The 20677-nt window shown below is 33.2% G+C and overlaps 1 protein-coding gene across 4 annotated transcripts in view; it reads right to left on the minus strand.

Moving 5' to 3' along the window:
• Positions 1 to 20677, minus strand: part of Cow (Proteoglycan Cow) — a 319843-nt gene that overhangs the window by 132213 nt on the left and 166953 nt on the right. For all 4 annotated transcript variants that reach the window (XM_083088339.1, XM_083088338.1, XM_083088337.1 and 1 more), the window contains exons 6-7: positions 18505 to 18662; positions 579 to 798 (exon numbers count right to left, since the gene is read on the minus strand). In XM_083088339.1, the coding sequence (XP_082944465.1) occupies positions 579 to 798; positions 18505 to 18662 (378 nt within the window). The remainder of the gene's footprint in view (positions 1 to 578; positions 799 to 18504; positions 18663 to 20677) is intronic.

A 20677-nucleotide genomic window follows, 5' to 3' on the forward strand; every position in this document is an offset into this window, starting at 1 on the left:
AAAACTCGGGTTCGATTCCCGATTCAGTCACTTGCACCTCACTTATTTTTCTAGTCCACGAATATTGTTTTCTAGCAATTATTTGTTGGGCTGAAAAATGTGTGAATGCTCTCTCCACAGGATATGCATCGATGCCGTTGCCACGGATGGATTCTGTCGCCCGTTGACCAAATGGGCGTATAGACACGTCTGACCTCCTCCCATATACATCCCTATCTTTTCTGAACCTTTTTCGGCTGCCAATGGGTTTTGCGTCACGCCGATCCATATCATTCGATGATGTTATATAATTTATGTTAATTGTACAGATTTCGAGTATTGAGAATTTAAATTAGATGTTTTATTATACATACTTACTCAGCATCCGAATGAATTAAGAGTACTAAGAGCATATCTTATTGTGCAACTTTTTCTTCTGCGAATGCATCTATTGTCCGACTATTAGGAATGTATTTTTACATATAAGGATATTTATATATATAAGGAATGTATTTTTGTCTCGCAATCTAAATATTAAAATCGCATTCAAATTTTGATAAAAGTATAAATTTATATTTATTTGAGCAATATATCCTTACCTTTAGGTTTAGAATGTTGACGGCGATGCTTGGAATCCATCATTACGACAGAGAACCAATCCAAAAGACGATTAGCCATTGCAGGTTTAGATGATGATGGGCAATCGGTATTTTTGGACGGTAACTGCATGTTGTATATTCCTTTAAATAGTGATTTGGGTTTATCCGTGACTTTGTTGCTTAGATGCTTGTCGTCATATCTGTTCGCGATGGCGAGATCCTGCACATAAAACACATCATAAGTATGTGTAAAAAATATCACTGTCCGACACTGATTTTGTTTTTGGCTTGCGAAGTATCATTTTCAGAGTATTTTTTGACATTGAAAACGATGCTGTCCTCAGAATTTGCCTATCACGTCACATTTTCGAGAAAGAGTTTGAAATTATCACCGTTTGGCGCGAAGGTCGGGGAAGCTCCGTGGTGCAGTGATGCCAGATGCTGACCTTTCGGTAGCATGTGGTAGCATGGATGGAGTAATAGAAGGAGACGAAACAAAAGAACAAAAAAAAAGTAATAAAACAATTTAAAAAAATATAAAAAGGAGTGTAACAAATATCGCCTCCACGTGGTGCACTCCGGAAACACATATTGTAGCTAAATGATCTTCCAGCGACTGTTATGCTTATCTCGGAATATGAAGTCCAAGAAACACAAATCACGTAACCACAAAAATAAAAGTGCGCGCAAACTAAGATATGAAACTTACTAAATATAAAAGAGAGGATAACGGTCCGTGAGATAATAATCAGAATTTGATAAAAGAGAAAGGCTAAGGACCGTGGCGTAGGGTGTTATTACGTAATTAAAATTAGAATATGAATCTAGGACGGAAAATTTATATATTCTTTAATAATTGATAGTAAAAAAAACAATACACAATAAAAATGAAAGGCTAAAAGACCGTGGCGCAGGTTGACTTCATGACTTATTTGGAGATAAAAAAATTTTTTTGGGACGTTTTCCATCGGGGGATCGTCACACAATACATAGTTGTGAGAGAATATGCTTCGCGTATGCGGTTTTATTGCGTCTTTTTTCTGATGAAGAGGTGAGCGTTGGCCTTCTTTCCGAAAATTTAGCTTACGGCCAGACATTATTAGTTTCTTAGTTTTCTAACTGTCTATGCGCTTTCGTCACATCTATTGTTAGCGATTTTAAATTTTGCGACCGTTATTATTGTACACAATGTCTATTTGTTTCTTATCGCGCTTGTCCTTGTTTAATCGCGCTCTGTTTATTATTTAAAATTTAATTTTGTTTATTTTCTAACGACTTCTTGAACATTGAAAAGGATCTTGAAAAGATCGAAACGTACGTATGTATTCTTTATACCTAACTGATTATTAATATATTATGTCTCTTACTTAGAGTCCTTTATTATTACTTTTATTTTTTTACGCTCTAACAACCTGCGCCACGGTCTTTTAGCCTTTCATTTTTATTGTGTATTGTTATCATCCGGATCGTATATTGCTTTTGTCTTTGTAAAAAAAACATTATCTATATATCGAGAAAAAATAATACGAATACAGAAATATCGACAGACGTCCAATCATCCGCATTGGATCGAAACGTCTGTTGATATTTCTATATTCGTATTACTTTTTCTCGACAGATAATGTTTTTTTTTACTATCAATTATTAAAGAATATATAAATTTTCCGTCCTAGATTCATGTTCTAATTTTAATTACGTAATAACACCCTACGCCACGGTCCTTAGCCTTTCTCTTTTATCAAATTCTGATTACTAAATATATATGATATGCCTAACTTCGAACCCACGTAACTTGTTTTAAAAAAATCGTACAGAAATAAAAAAAAATAATTTTGAAGATAAAAGATAGCACTTTAAGATAGTGTAGACAAAATTTAAAAAATTAAATTCTTTTAAACGCAATGTCGTTCTAAATATAGTCGAAATCATCATTTTTGACCTATATTACCCCATTTTTCTCGAAAATGTGACGTGATAGAATTTTTCTGAGCGCGGATTCAAATTCAGCGATCAAAAATCTTCGCAAAATGATACTTCGCAAGCCAAAGACAAAAAAAAGTCAAATTTTGTCAGACAGTGAAATATTTAAATAGAGTATAAAATCAATTTATGTTTTATATTTATGTTTATTATTGTGCATCATATTTAACAAAAACTTAAATGAAGTAAAATAATCGAAGAAAAATGATATTGTATTTCTTGTAATTCATATTATATTTTGGAAATATTATGTTATTATCTCTTATTTTATTCCTTTTCTATTATAATACGATGGTTATATAAATTAATTGTACCATTACTAATTTTAATAATCGATCAAAATACATTTTTTTTCATGGCAGTATATTATAAGCAATTAAATTATTGTTTACCTAAAATAAAATAATTCTTTAGGGGAGCAACTTCCTATAACTTTGACTTTGACACATATTATAGAGATCATTCTCCTGAGTAATCTTAAAAAAGCTTCAACTGTCGCTTGTGATTCGTTGAAAAGGTATCAGCATAAGAAGTTGTAAATAGAATATAGATTTCATTGACACTGTTGTTCACGTTTTGGCAACTCCGATTTGTTAATCCCGTGAGACGGGATGTTCCAAGGTTTTGACGAGTTCTACAGAACGTCTTAGTTGTGGGTTCTTTTTGCGGTTAAAGGGGTAAAACTCCAGGATAATTAACTGCTTGGAATTAGATTTTCTTCGCTGATTAAAGAAGTACGTTGTTGTTTGAATTTTGAACCCTTTATTCTAAATTGATCTGATCTAGCGTTTTACAGCATTAGTGTGAATTCAAACGCGAGTTTTGGACTGGAACTATAAAGCGAAAGAATCACAACGTGTACGTGAACTTGAGAGAGATTGAACTTCGAGAGAGAGCGCCAGAATCAGAGCCTCGTCTGCGCTGTTGGAAGCGCTTTTATATACTTTTCAAATTGAGTGGTAGGGATAATATATGACGAAGTTTTACGAATCCCTTAACTTATTCTATGGAAGAGATTTTCGCGAACGTACTCTTTAAGAGAAAGTTTTCTAGGAATATTAATTTAGATAAATGTTTACTTTAAGTTACACAACACAAAAATTTTTATTTTGATATATATTGCAGAGGATACATTCTTAAATAATATACCGTTTTGAATTTTGCGGCGATCTCTCTTCGTTTCTGAGATATGCGATTTTGAAATTTCATACTTACTTGTATCATCTTTTCATTATATCCCATTTATGTGTTTATATTTTTTTAACATTATGGCAGAATTATATCCCCTGCACGATCTATAAGATAAATATGATTTAATAAAGTATAAAAATTGCACTTTCTATTAACTTATACTTTTAATAAGTGTTTGTATATAATTTCCTTCGTTTTGCAAAGTGGACACCGTGGGTTCCGCCCTCTCGTAGGGGGGACTCCACTTCCGGAAAATATAACCTAACCTAACCTAACCCAACCCGTGAAGTGGGGGATATACTCGGCTTCGCATAGAAAGGTGCAAACTTATGTAAAGCTATATGAATCATGTGAAGCAAGACATTTCATACGTCGGACACGGATTGGGTTAGATTAGTCTTCTTTGAGAGGAGGAAGAGTGGTGCCCCTCCCCCGTCTACGCGTTTATTTAAAGAATAAGTGTAAACTAGAGAGCCTCATAGGAAGAGAGTGGCAAACTTCATCACGTCCTCCCTCCTTTCGTCTGATTGGATAGAGGCATTATAAGAATCTGTGTTGCCATTGATGTGTACAAAACTAGGTTACAGTTAAAGTTTGTAAGGTTAATTTGACATATTATCGGGTCTCCGATAATTGTATCTTCTAAAATTGATTAAAAAGAGAAGGTAAGTGATGCTTTATTAATCTTACAAGTATTTCCATTTTATATACATGAAATAAAAGTACGAATAATTTTATATACATGAAATAAAAGTACGAATATTTTCAGTTTTCATACACCTAAAATGCCGAGTAGATGCTGTGCTCCAAGATGTACAAATTCCAGTGAAAAAAGATATTGCTGTACTGTATTCTCTCAAGATCCTAAATTAAAACAACAATGGATCGATGCTATTGGAATTCCAAATTGGGAGTCTCCAAAGTCAGCTAGATTATGTGAAGTAAGTACTGCAACTTGCACATAAATATTATGGCATAACAAATATTTGTTTCTAATGTTTCTCTTATATTTTCAGGTTCATTTCCATCCATCAGCTTTATATTGCGTAGGCAATAAGAAATTTATAAAGAAAAATGCTGTACCAAGTTTTTTTTGTAAGTGTGACGTGAAGAGGAAACCTCTTGAAGAAATTCAATCAAAAGAATGCAATAAATTGATTGAATCTCTTCCTCATAAAAATATATTTTCAAGAAATGATTATACATATTTTTTTCAAAGCATGCATGAAAATAAAACAAGAAAATAAAAAAGCCAGTATACCAATTAATTTAAAGAGCATAATTATTTTTCTACTCCTGAAGATAGTATAACTCAATCTTATAAGAAACAACGCACAGAGAGATGTGTCCATACCTCAGATTGTATTATAAATAAAAAACCAATTACTATAAATATATTGAAAGAAGCATTGTCTGAAAAAGAAAATAACAAATTAGATTTTGATCCAGTCCAAAACATAAATACCGAAATTACAAGTGAAATATTGTCCATGGAAAGTTTGCCTACATCAGAAGAATTTGAACTGCTAAAAGACAAATTGGAAATAGCTGAGAAGGAAAAAGAAACTCTAAAAAGTCGAGTTAATTATTTGGAAGAAAAAATCGAGGAAAACATAATAAATAAAGTTCTTAATAAAGATCAACAAGAAGCAATTTTAAAAGGCACGACAAGAGGTACCCAGTGGTCAAATGAGACAATAAAAAAAGGACTGAATTTGCACTTTGCATGTGGATCACGTGGTTATAAACAAATAATTGATCTTGTTGCTCCCTGCAGCAAGAACTTTAAGAAAAAAGATAGAGCACATTAAATTTAAACCAGGAATACTTGAGGATGTTTTTAAATATCTAGAATTAATCGTTCCTCATATTCTATCTAGATGGAAGATTTGTGGTTTAGTTTTTGATGAGATGGCGATTAAAATGCAACTTGAATTTGATACAAGTACGAAAATGTATATTGGAAATGTAACATTGCCTAACAATACAGAGAAATTAGCATGTAAAGCTTTAGTTTTCCAGTTGTTTGGACTTGGCTTTCATTGGAAGCAGTATGTAGCTTATCACTTCATGCCATCTTACTCAGTGAATGATGCAGTTAAAGGAATTATTTTAGAAATACTTCAAAAGTGTCATAATGTCGGTCTGAAAGTAATTGTTTTGGTCTGTGACATGGGAAACAAAGGATTGCTCACAAAAATGGGATTCAAGACTACAAAGACAGATATGGTATATGCTGTAACACATCCTTGCAATCCGGAGGATACGCTGCAATTAATTCCAGATCCTGTTCATGTATTTAAGAATTTGAAAGAAATGGCTATGGAAAATAAGTTTATTTATTTGCCACAAGATATTGTAGCACTATACAACTTACCTAGCAATGTTGTTGATATGGGCTACATTGAATGGTTAGAATCATATCAATCTGAAAATTACAAAGAGATAAAGTTTGCACCAAAGTTAAAAAAATCAATCTTAAGATCTAATCATTTTAGTAAAATGAAAGTCACAAATTCTACTAGTGTTATAAATCATGCCACTGCATCTGCACTAACATTTTTAGCCCAAAAAGGTGATGGAGTTCCACAAATAGAAACAACAGCTTGGTTTATTAGATTGATTAAAATATGGTTTGACATAATGACTGGAAGAAATCTCTTGTGCAAATTCAGTCCTTTTTTTATTGTCTCATTTGACCACTGGGTACCTCTTGTCGTGCCTTTTAAAATTGCTTCTTGTTGATCTTTATTAAGAACTTTATTTATTATATAAGTGTTTTCCTCGATTTTTTCTTCCAAATAATTAACTCGACTTTTTAGGGTTTCTTTTTCCTTCTCAGCTATTTCCAATTTGTCTTTTAGCAGTTCAAATTCTTCTGATGTAGGCAAACTTTCCATGGACAATATTTCACTTGTAATTTCGGTATTTATGTTTTGGACTGGATCAAAATCTAATGTGTTATTTTCTTTTTCAGACAATGCTTCTTTCAATATATTTATAGTAATTGGTTTTTTATTTATAATACAATCTGAGGTATGGACACATCTCTCTGTGTGTTGTTTCTTACAAGATTGAGTTATACTATCTTCAGGAGTAGAAAAATAATTATGCTCTTTAAATTCATTAATATACTGACTTTTTTTAGAACTTTTATTTTCTTGTTTTATTTTCATGCATGCTTTGAAAAAAATATGTATAATCATTTCTTGAAAATATATTTTTATGAGGAAGAGATTCAATCAATTTATTGCATTCTTTTGATTGAATTTCTGCAAGAGGTTTCCTCTTCACGTCACACTTACAGAAAAAACTTGGTACAGCATTTTTTTTGATAAATTTCTTATTGCCTACGCAATATAAAGCTGATGGATGGAAATGAACCTGAAAATATAAGAAAAACATTAGAAACAAATATTTGTTATGCCATAATATTTATGTGCAAGTTGCAGTACTTACTTCACATAATCTAGCTGACTTTGGAGGCTCCCAATTTGGAATTCCAATAGTATCGATCCATTGTTGTTTTAATTTAGGATCTTGAGAGAATACAGTACAGCAATATCTTTTTTCACTGGAATTTGTATCTTGGAGCACAGTATCTACTCGGCATTTTAAGTGTATGAAAACTGAAAATATTCGTACTTTTATTTCATGTATATAAAATTATTCGTACTTTTATTTCATGTATATAAAATGGAAATACTTGTAAGATTAATAAAGCATCACTTACCTTCTCTTTTTAACTAATTTTAGAAGATACAATTATCGGAGACCCGATAATATGTCAAATTAACCTCACAAACTTTAACTGTAATCTATTTTTGTACACATCAATGTCAACACAGATTCTTATAATGCCTCTATCCAATCAGACGAAAGGAGGGTCACGTGATGGAGTTTGCCACTCTCTTCCTATGAGGCTCTCTAGTGTAAACCAAAGAATATAAACACACTTTCCAGATAAATTTTGCAACGTTCTATACGTAGTATTTCCCACACTTCAGACACAGATTGAATTAGGTTATATCTTCCGAAAATGGAGCCCCTCCATAGGTGAAAGGGGGAGGAACCCATGGTGTCCATGCATGTACTTTGCAAGACGAAGCAAAAAGTTACATACAAACATATATTCCATTAAATATATTTCTTCTTAAATGTACATAGTGTCGTAAAATTATGTTCTACTCAGGAAACTTTTTGCGCTAATAACTATTTAATAAATAACAAGCGATTAAAACCTTCTGAAAGTTATTGAGAAAGATGATCTCGGTAAATGTAAACAGAAAAATATAAACATATTTCGGATATAACGAAAAGATAATACAAGTAAGTATGAAATTTCAAAACAACATATTTCAGAAGAGAGACCGCCGCAAAATTCAAATAGTGTATTACTTAGGAATGAACTCTCTACAATATATGTCAAAACAAAAATTTTTCGAGCTGTATAACCTAAAGTAAACATTTACCCAATTTTTTGTATTTGTAATTTTATTTTATTAAATTATACCTATATTTAAATAATTATAGTGTTTTATTAATGTTTATATTAATTTATATTTATAATAATGGCGTTTTATATTTCATTTTATGTCGGAATATATAAAATAATAAGATTTTTTTAAATTTAGAAAAATTTGATAATGCAAATTAAAAAAACAAAATTGATCAAATTAATAATATTTTAATATTGCAGGTTGCATTATGAAAAAAATTAAAAAAAAATGAAATAGAAAGTTCGAAGGAGTAGGATCGAACCTTGGACCCGCATATAATAGTATCGGGTTCTATCGCCCGAACTACGCCGTCTTTTCACTAATAAGTCTAAACTCACCGATATACAAGATGTACGGTATTTTTCAATCGGTTTTTTTTTTAAACGGCTGAGCATTGGCCTGTAATATTTTACTCAAGTACTTTTTAAGTACAGTACTATATTGTATTAAAGTATGGTTTAATTCGGTATTTCGAAGGTCGAATTTTGTCCTTATTAGTTAAAATAAGACAGCCTGTATGCGCATGGGTGTATGCGCGTGCGTGCGTGCGTGCGTGTGTGTGTGTGTGTGTGTATGTGTGGATGTTTAGTTACAAATTATCTTATTCGTTCAAAAAGATTTCGACTATCCAGAAGGAGGGGTAATGATTTTAAAAATGCGAGCACGAGTCGCGACAGATATAGCTGTTAGTCCGGTTGTTGCACAAACTTTTTTAGTTCGTTTCTTGCAAACACTTTTAATCCGATTTTACAGTACATTTTCTTCAGTTCGATTTTGCGATTCTACACTCTTAATAATCAGCTCACGGAGTTGTATTCCGTTTTGTTTATTCCGCATAATATAGTTCAGTTTAAAACTTTGTAAGAGTTATAAAGTTTGTAAAAGTGAATCAGTAAACTGTCAGCGAATTTATTATAAACTAATTATTAAACGAATTTATTAAAAAAGAATTGTGGGACACTTTCGCCTATTGCTGAACACTCCAGCCAATTTGCAACCAAATTTGGAAAGCCTATTTCAACGGATCCGAGGCATCGGAATTAACTTTTCACCGCATGCTGTAAATATAACGGGTCTAATATATTTCTTCCTTTATTTTCTTTCTTTTTTCTATTGCGGAACGATCCTTAATTAACTAATTTAAATTTACAATATGACAAGTAATTCATATATAAGTATTTAAATGAGATCACCAACAAATTAACATAAAATAGCAAGCAATTCCTAATTTTAAATAATAACAAATTGAGTAACAAATTTATTATCTCAATTTCTCACCTTCCCCCCATTTTCGCTTTAATTGCTGTGAATCTCTAAAAAGTGATTCGCGATTAAGTCCTTTATTTTTCCCTTAATCACTATGAATATCTGAAAAGTGATTCGCAATTAAATCTTTCATTTTCCTTTCTATTTCTTCTTTATTCTACCCTCTTATTCGATTACTATATATATATGTATATACACACATGAATTTTTCTGTTCACAGTTTACTGATCTCTACCTCCTCACAAGCGCTTGTATATAGTGCTCTGGGACATCCTGTATATAGGGTATTATATATGAGGGGTGACACTATTTTGGACACTGAACGATTGGACACGTAATATTGGACACGGAACGATTGGACACTGCACGATTGGACACTGCACGATTGGACACTGAACGATTGGACACTGCACGATTGGACACGCAGTCTGTACGATTGGACACTGCACGATTAGACATCGTTCCACATGGGTTTGCAATATTCCACACGAAACGAGATTCAACACACACCGCATATGTACACACACACACACACACACGCGCGCGGGGGGTGCAAGGGGGGCCTTCGGCCCCCCTCCTGCATTCACCCCGCCGGTAGCAATCGTGCAGTATCCAATCGTTTAGTGTCCAATCGTTCAGTGTCCAATCGTGCAGTGTCCAATCGTGCAGTATCCAATCGTGCAGTATCCAATCGTGCAGTGTCCAATCGTGCAGAGTGCGTGTCCAATCGTGCAGTGTCCAATCGTTCAGTGTCCAATCGTGCAGTGTCCAATCGTTCCGTGTCCAATCGTTCAGTGTCCAATCGTTACGTGTCCAACGGGATGCGCCCGTCACACATTCACCTACACGCTAATTAATACACGAAAGTCGCACGACGATCGATTGCTGGGATGTCTTACGCGGCTTCGACAACTCTTTTCGACAGCACGGATAGCGAACGCATTTCCCGCGATTTACCGCGCACGTGGTCGATATACGAGAGCTTTTATGATATAATGTGAATATAAGCTTTCGATTGCGACCAGTTTGAATAAAATCGGTGCAGTCAATCCTGAGAAATGATGATTAAATATCAGAATTGTGACATTTTTCGTTCTTCAGTTTTCCTTTTCCAGGTTCAGACTCACGTACATATGTTCACACGCACACACGCAAAACGAGTTTGTCCCTCAAGCGGCGTTCATACCGCTGCGTATACGATTACTGCTTCGATATGTACAATGCTTTAAGAGACAAAATCATATGCGCGCATACATGTGATATGTATATGTATATGTGTATGTACGTGTGAGAGATTAATTTATCGTACAGTAACAATTTTCAAAACTATCCCTTCGGGGTGGAATTTAATATCTTAGAAACGAAGGCGTAAAAATACGGAACTTCTGCTGTTAAATAAAATTTTAAAAAAGTAATTTATCGTATAGTAACAATTTTCAAAAACTGAGCGGACATGTCAGTGTAAGTGTACGTGAGCTTAGCGCCTGCGCACTATGATTACACTCACATGTCCGCTCAGCTGTAGTTACGTGCTGCTGACGTATGCACTCTGGTAACAGCCTGCGAGAGCTAAGACGGTTTTAGTAAAAATTTTGTGTTCGCGTAGTAAATTAACAGTGAAGTATACTCTGCAGGAATATACGGATATGATTATGGCATACGGGCTAGCGGGAGAAAATACTTATCGTGCGGCCGCAATTTACATGGAATGATTTCCCGGGCGTGCACGAAAACCAAGTGGACGTACAATTTTACATATTGTGCAACAATTATGTGAAACTGGGTGTCGTACATAATATCGGGATAACCGGTCCAGCAATACGTCTTCGTGTACGAGATGAAGAAAGGATTCTTGAAGCATTTTATGAAAATCCTGGAACTAGCGTGCGTCGTGTGGCACACGAATTTGGTTTTTCGCGATACGCGGTACATCACGCTTTACGTGTAACGGATTACGCCCGTATCATTACCAACGTGTGCAACACATTTTATCGAGGAATTTTCAACTATGGATCAATTTTTGTGAAGGTACTGTCATCAATTTTTTACATTTACGATACATTCAGCGTACAGTAACGGCATTTTGAACAATTTTCGCATTAAATTGAGAGTGGAATAGGCCTATTGGGGAAACCACTATAAAAAAAGCGCACCATGCTATCTACCGCAAGGTGGTGTGGAAATGATAGCGTATCATTTTCTCGCCACTAAAAGGACGGGTCATTTTTCGGCGCGGTATTGCGATATATCGTACGCCACCATCATGTCTCGGAGAGCGATCCGCCCACCGCTTCGCCGCGCGCTTAGTATAAGATTACAGTGGAACGACTCTCGTCGCCGCGCGCTTCTACTCACGCAGATTGGCCGATCTTCTTTATTTAATTTTTCGTTAATTGTTGCAAATATCACAAAACAGTAGAAGTCCTTCCTTCTTAATTTGAGCCAATCTACCTTCATACTTCGTGACCACGAAAATTTTCCTGACACCCTCTATATATCTTTTAAAATATTTCGATGATAATTAAAGAAGATTAAAATTTAATTTAAATTAATTTTAAATCAGAAAAGAACGACTAAAAATGAAATATAGAAAAAGAATATAGAGATGATAAAGAAATGTAATATCTATAATGAAATCTAAAGATCGTTTCCGACCATAATAATTTATTATATAATTATAGTAATAATAATAGTTATAATAATAGTAATAATTATAGTAATAATAATAGTTATAATTTTATAATAATAATAATAATAATAACAGCAACAAACATACCCCATCATAAATTAGGTTAATCATTTTATTAGTGCCTCTATTCGGTTCACGGCGCACAGTGGAATCGTCGGAATTAGGCTCTTAAACGATTGGCTCAAGAAACCGCCTTTGGCCTTCTCGGAAATAATGCTATAGAAAAAATATTATTTTAAATAATCTGGAAGTAAATAATAATATTTCAAATAGCGCGAACTCTAACAATAAATACAATTCTCCTTCTCTTCTTTCCCCTACCTCTACCCACAACTACTTTCCAGTCTCTTATTCAGAGCACCTTTTTCTCTTCTCCCTCATCCACATTAGCTCCGGAGTCTACTAAGTCACTTCCTCCTGCACCTCCAATAAAATCTTCTCCTCTATTCCAGTAATCAAGCTAAAGTCTCCTTCCTCTCACCTCCTTCAAAAACTAGGGCCTTCCAACAGAAATCGGCTCATCTTGACGAAGCCTTCGAAGACTTCGCAAGAGATCTGTCCGACCTCAAAGAAGATTCTCACGATTTTGAGTCCTCAGAGATGGCGGACGACTCCGAAACTACCGAGTTCAGCGATTCGAATCTTCTACAATATTTTCTGTCACAATTTCCTCCTTATACAGCACCCATACTCGCAGGAGCATTCTGCGTGGACTCTGCTCCTGTGGATCCATGAACTATTACATCAAGTTCTAACTAAAAGTCATCCTGATACCATCATTTCGTAATACCTTCCATTCTTACCTCCTCGCCATCCTAATCCAAGAGCTCGAGAAAATTCCCTACTTCCACTGTCTGATTTGAAAACTCCTGACTCACATCCTCTCCTTTTCTCACACACATACATATACACACGCACACGCGCGCACTCGCAATCGCACTCACACATTAAAGATTATATACGGAAATCGATAATTTTTATAAATGTATATAGTTTTTTCAAAATAATTTCTGAATAAATTTTTTATATTTTATTTTTATGATCCTTTCCATTGTTTAACCCGTTCTCTTTCTTCAATCTCGAGGTCCCACAAGATCCCGCGTAAAAGGGATTAGGTTCCCTTTTCGAAAAGGCACCATCGAGCGGATTGGCCTAAAGCACAGAGTTAAAGGGATCCTCTTGGTCACTGATCTGTACTAGGCTCTTCACAGTTCGCTCGACCCAATCCACCCATGTCCTTGTAAAGTGTGTCACGGGGTAAGTAGGTTACGTTCTTCCAGACGGTCCATCTTTTCAAGGATCTGAACGTTACCATTATAGAAATCAAGAATCAAATGCTGATATCCAGGATCTAAGCAATATTAAGCATTTGGGCATGAAAGTTATAAAGGAGGGTTGATGTTTGTAACGATGCGCACCGTTTCTATTGAGCCTCCCGGTCCGACTATCCGTTTGGACCACGAGGCTCGGCGCCTATGATGCCCCTAATCGCCCATACCTGTGGCTACCCCCAGGTAAGCCATGTACTGTAAGTGCGAGAAGGATATCGGCCGGTGTATCGGCATCATTTCCTCATCAGATTCCTAAAACCCTCTGAACCTGACCTAGCATCAGGTAACGAGTGTTTTCGTTGCACGGTCGCGTATTTCCGATGTCCAGTGTCTTGTCCGTCATATCACTACATGACGAATATTCTTGTTGCATGGCTGAGTGTTTCTGTCCGTTATATCACCGGGTGATAGGACCGGATCCGAGTGTTCTTGTTGTACGAACGAGTGTATTCGGGCTGCGTTACCGTACCATGTTTGTTTACAATAGTATTAAGTCCTGTTCTTGCTAGGCCATAAGTTACTGCGCTACCGTGCCATGTTTGTATATAGTAGCATTAATCTATTAGTTCCTGCTAGACCGTAAGATATCGCGTTACCACACCGCGTTCATTCTTTGTAGCGTTAAGTCTTGCTCTGGATCGAATTAGGAAGAAACTTTCCACAGGGAAACATTTTATACAGAGTGATTCCTAATAAAGAGTTCTGTTTGTTATCCTTTCCCATCTCAGCCATAGACGTGTTCCGAATTTATATTAACTACCTATATTGGCTTCTATCTCTAATGGATTTTAAGGAGCCATCCACGTTCCTTTATTGTAATTTCTGAGATATAAGATTTGGATTCAATAAAGATAATAATAAAGAGTTATCATTTCGTTATAACTGTAAAATGAGTTTAAATTTTTTTTCTTACGCCTAGCGAGCCATTCCGGAGTATCGGGAACGAAGAATTGTTACACGTTTATTATCTCTCTGTCAGTCAAACTACTAAAATAATCGACGAATTCGGTAATAAACTAATGTTAAGTTTTCAAGCATTTTAATGAAAACTATTTAATCAAGACAAAACGAGACCGATGAGAAACTTTTGTTAACTAACAATAGATACCGAATATTGATCGACTGCTTGCTATACATTTTGTTTTTTTTTTTGCTTGAATACTTAATACTTGATCTGATATTACGGCTTTTACCTGATATTACGCCGATACTATCTTAAAGAATCAGTAAACAAAGTCAAGTTGACTGGAACGAATGTAAAAGAGTACCTCGCTACTTAAAGAGACCAAAAAAACTAACACTCAGCAAAATAAGCACCGATGACGATTTCCTCGGTTATAAAGACGCCGACTATCGTAGAATATCGATTGATGGATATCAAGTGATCTTATAAAAAGCAGCTAATGTATCTCAATCGTCGATTGAAATTAGAAACTTATTGTATTCAGTAACACGTACAAATCTTGTGATTGCGAAAAATCTTAATTGATATGTATCAATCAGTCATAAGGAAAGACAATAAGAATCTAGCAAGACAATATAGTATTTAAAGTCGACCAAAAAAATGTTGTTTAAATAGAATCAAGCATATATACCAATATTTTGCAATTTGTATATGTGTGTGTTTTATATGAATAATAATTGTATATACAGAAAATGTCCGGTAATAATAATATTATTTCTCATGTATAAGTAGAGCAGGTTAAACCGAATAGAAAAGTCCTCTGCCATTTTGCTTCACAATAATTAATGCGAAATTAATTAAAGATTAATAAGAAATTAATTAAAGATTTATGTGAGTATTAGCGAGCGAAAAAAGCTTAGTGTTATTTGATTGCTAGCTATGCAACGAAGCGTTGAGAAGCGCTCTACGAATGACAATTATGTACGAGTTATGCGTAATGCTGAATGCTCATGTCTTAATAACTGCGTAACAGCAGGATCTCTTCTTGCCACTCACTAATACTCACGTGAATTGATCGATCTTTTTTAATTAATTTCTCATTATTTATTGTGAAAATCGCATAAAGAACTTTTCTACTCACAATCAGTTTAATCCGCTTTATCTGCACACGAGAAGTGATATAGTTATTACCGGACACACTATGATGGCGACACGCGGCGCTTCAGCGTTACGTTTGATGAGTGCCGCACTCACTGCTTCGCCGCGCGCCTAGTATCAAGTTACAGTGGGACGGCTTTTCTCGTCATGCGTTTCTACTCATACGAATTGACCGATCTTTTTAAATTAATATCTCATTAATTATTGCAAAGATCGCAAAACGATAGAGAACTTTCCTACTCAGTTTAACCCGCTCTACTTGCACACGAGAGACTTAAGCGATTATTGTAGACATCCTATATATGTATCTCTTTATATTGTAATTTTACGGAAGAATTGTACAGATCAGCTATATCAAAAATTAATAAATACATTTCGAGATTTATGAATTTGATATTACGCAAAGCACATTTAGCCTTAAAATATAAAATTAATAATTAATTTGAGTTAAAGATTTGCCCTGTAAAATTAAAATTTTTATTTTCATGAATTTTTGTGGTGTTATAAAATTTTTACAATATAAAAATGTATGGTAAATATGTCGATGAAGGGAGCCTGCCTCGATTACCTTGACCTTGACATATGTTGTCAAGGTCACTGCCCTGAGTAACATCTAGAAGGTCGTAGTCGTCCCTCGTTGTTTATTAAAAAGTTATTAACAAAAGAATTTCACAAACAACATTTAAACAACTTTAATGCTTTTTATCTCTAAAAATATTGATTTGAGAAAATATTGATTTGAGAAAAAAATTTTTAAGCAAAAAATAAAGCCGCTGAAAAACTACAAAAAAGGTTATATACATTTTTTTCATAAACCTACTATTTTAACTGTTATATAAAAAAATAATTATTTTAAATACATTTAATACAACTTAAATTTATATAGAATTTAATACAATTTAATACAATTAAAAAATATCATAAATGTATGTGTACACACACGCGCGCGCGCGGGGAGTGCATGGGAGGGGCCTTCGGCCCCCTCTCCCGCAACCATCCCGCCGGTAGGGAACGCATTGCGAAGAGTTGAATCACAATGAATATATGCTGTAAGTTGTAAAGCGAGGTCCGCCGAAGGCCCCCCTTGCACCCCCCCCCGTGTGTGTGTGTGTGTGTGTGTGTGTGTGTGTGTACACATACATTTGTGATATTTTTTAATTGTATTAAATTGCATTAAATTCTATATAAATTTAAATTGTATTAAATGTATTTAAAATTATTATTTTTTCATATAACAGCTAAAATAGTAGGTTTATGAAAAAAATGCAACCTTTTTTGTAGTTTTTCAGCGGTTTTATTTTTTGCTTAAAATTTTTTTCTCAAATCAATATTTTCGGAGATAAAAAGCATTAAAATTGTGAAATTCTTTTACTAATAACTTTTTAACGAACAGCAAGCAACGGCTAAAACTTTTTGGATGTTACTCAGGGCAGTGACCTTGACAACATATGTCAATGTCAAGGTAATCGAGACGGGCTCCCTTCAACGAAATATTTACCTTCAATTCATAAATCTCGAAATGTATTTATTTACTTTTATTGATATTATATTTATTATAATTTTTGATATAACTGATCTTTCCAATTTCTTCTTAAGATAACATATATCATTCTTAAATCTGATTTAATTTTTATGTCACTATGTAACTTGAAAATAAGGCTGTAATAATATTTTTTACAATAAAACACGTTTACAAAATTAAAATTAATTTTTAATTTTTATTATATATTTAATATTTATCAATATTTTGTTATATATACATGCAAGCACGCATGCATGCATTGTGCGTGCACATAATACATTAGAAATTAGAAAGTATTGTATAATACATTTAAAAAATTTTCATATAAAGTACTAAAATATACTAAATGGATTTATATAAAATAATTATTCGTTAAAATAATAAACAAATGTTATAATATATACACTTATATATATATGTATATGACACATATGCACATATTTACATAACTATGCACATATTTACATAACTATGCAAATATTATTATATGGTTATAATATAATAATAGTATTAATAATACTATATTTCACTTTTATCGTAATTTTCTTTAATTGTCTAGTGTTTTTCAATACGTGAATTTTTAGTTTTTAAATCCTAAGAAAAATGTATAGATATGACACACTTATATTTAAAAATATTAAAATATTATATATAAATGATATATTGTGAATATCATTCATATATTGATAACTATATATAATATATTCAATCAGAGCTCAATTGTTTGAAAAAATAAACATTATCTAAGAAAAATAAACACATTATCTAGAAAAGAAGCTGAATAATTATTTTATATTATATATATATATATATATATATATATATATTATTTAAATTTTATATAGGGTACAAACTTCATATAACATTTTTTTGTTATTTCGACTTGTAGAATAAGCTTCCAAAGTTTGATTGGAAAAACCCGGGACACCTTGTATACCTTTTATATATTTAATTTTATAATAACTTAATATTAATTGATTAAATAACTTTATATTATACAGTTTATTTATACAGTTTATTGTTAGTGAAGAATATATATACTATAAAGAAAATAAATATATATGAGTATCTTTAAACAATTATCATAATAATTATGTGCTTATCATATACCAATCCCGATTATATATTAAAGAATATGATAATCACAGATACATACAGCACTTATATCTATGTATATGATACGTTGCAACATATTAATGCCATAATTATACATTATAATAAAATAAATATGGTACGAGAACATAAGTAAAAATATTTTTAAAAATATAAATTGAAATGAGAGGATTCTATATAACATTATATATACTGTTCTATATAACATTATATATAACATTACATATACTATTGATTACAACCAAAATAGGGCGTAAAAAAGTAACGACTTACTTTGCCGCGTTTAGTATACTTGAGATACTGGTAATGATGATTGTCGTAATTGAAGTCGTGAGGCGTGAAAGTAATGTCATGGTTGTGTCCCATCTTACCCATGAGTGTCTTCTTCCTCTGTATCTGCATCTTTTTCGAGTACAAACGTAGATCAGCAACTGCAAAATTCATGTACGATTAATACACTTTTCTCGTAGGACATATATATTGTTTGCGAGTCGCATGGCGAAATTATATTTCATTCTAGCCATGTAACATTGAAAATATTTGGTTCATTAGCTCGAATCAATTCAATATGTATTATCGATAAATGGCATATCAGAAATCGAAAATCTGATTACACTTGTCAACAGCGAAACAAGACTTCTTTCTTATCTTTGCAGTTAGAAAAATTTTTCTGTAAGATATATAACATTCTCCGATTTATTACTAAATGATACGAATGACATAAGAGAAGGCCTAAGATATTGAAGTAAATATATAATTTGGTAAATATGCATAAAAGGTCAAACCTCATCGATTTTATCGCTACTTAAATATGTTGTAGAGGAACTTTTTCTGAGTAATTCTACGCAAGAAATAAGTGGGGGATAACATTAGTTTAGAAGATACAACAAATTGAAGTTTCACAATTTTAATGCTTTTTATCTCCGAAAATATTGATTTGAGAAAAAAATTTTAGGCAAAAAATAAAACCCCTGAAAAACCCTACAAAAAAGGTTATATGCATTTTTTTCATAAACCTACTATTTTAGCTGTTATATAAAAATATAATTATTTTAAATACATTTAATACAATTTAAATTTATATAGAATTTAATACAATTTAATACAATTAAAAAATATCACAAATGTATATGTACACACACACACGCGCGCGCGCATGCGCGGGTGCAAGGGGGACCTTCGGCCCCCCCTCCCGCAACCACCTTGCCGGTAGACAAGGTGGACCTCGCTTTACAACTTATAGCATATATCCATTGTGATTGAACTCTTCGCAATGCGTCCCCTACCGCCGGGAAAGATGCGAGAAGGGAACCGAAAGCTCCCTTGCATCCTCCCGTGTGTGTGTGTGTGTGTGTGTGTGTGTGTGTGTGTGTGTGTGTGTACACATACATTTGTGATATTTTTTAATTGTATTAAATTGTATTAAATTCTATATAAATTTAAATTGTTTACCTTTTTTTTATTTACTTTTAATTTACCTTTTTTGCGTTTTTCTTCGACTTGCGAGTTCGACCGCCATTTTTAAGTTTCATATTCGTGTTCAGAAGGTAAAAATACGTAGGAATTGGGTATTCTTACCCATTATTTCATATAGGTGGGTTTTCCGAAAGTTTACCTTATTTTTGTATTTATTATTTTCATCCTTTTTCTGCCTATATTTCCAAAGCTATTGGAGTCCGACCCTTATATATATATATATATATATATATATGAAATTACTCGGGAAGATCTCCCCTATAACATATTTAAAAATAAAGCAAATTGGAGAGGGGGCCTTTTTTATGTATAAATACTTTAATAACTTTTGAATAAAGAACGACCGCCGGCTAAAACTTTCAGAATATTAATTAGAGATATGACCTTGACAACATATGTCAATGACACATTTGTACGAGGATGAGCCCTTTTTACGCATAATTACCCGTTAATAATATCCAGACTATCGTATAATTGATATAACTCTACGTTGTGTAATTTTCTCCATTCACCCGTTTCTTCATCGCGTTTTGCGCCGAAAATCTTTCGTAATACTTTATTTATACTTTATTTTCGAACACCCTAAATTTTTTCTCGTCTTGTAACGTGAATGACCATGCTTCGCTGCAATAGAGAACTACCGGTAAAATAATCGTTCTGTAAATTCTAATTTTTAAACACCTAGATCCGCGAACCGAGTAGTTTATTAACCGAATAAAAGCACGCATTCCCCCAAATTAATTCTTTTCTTAAGTTCTTCTCTTATTTCGTTAATTTGATTTAGAATCACTCCTAAATATTTAAAATTGCTAACCTGATCAAAACTCCTATCACGAACGACCAAGTTTCCGTTATTTTGAATATTCTGGATTCTATCAAAGACCATATATTTAGTTTTTTCAGCACTTATTTGCAATTCGATTTCTTTCGCTTCATCTAATAGAGTTTAAATATTATTAATTAGTGTTTC

The sequence above is a fragment of the Camponotus vicinus genome, unplaced genomic scaffold, assembly GCF_025532165.1.
Source record: "Camponotus vicinus isolate PSW18456_S1 unplaced genomic scaffold, iyCamVici1.0 SCAF_14, whole genome shotgun sequence".
Lineage (NCBI taxonomy): Eukaryota > Metazoa > Arthropoda > Insecta > Hymenoptera > Formicidae > Camponotus > Camponotus vicinus.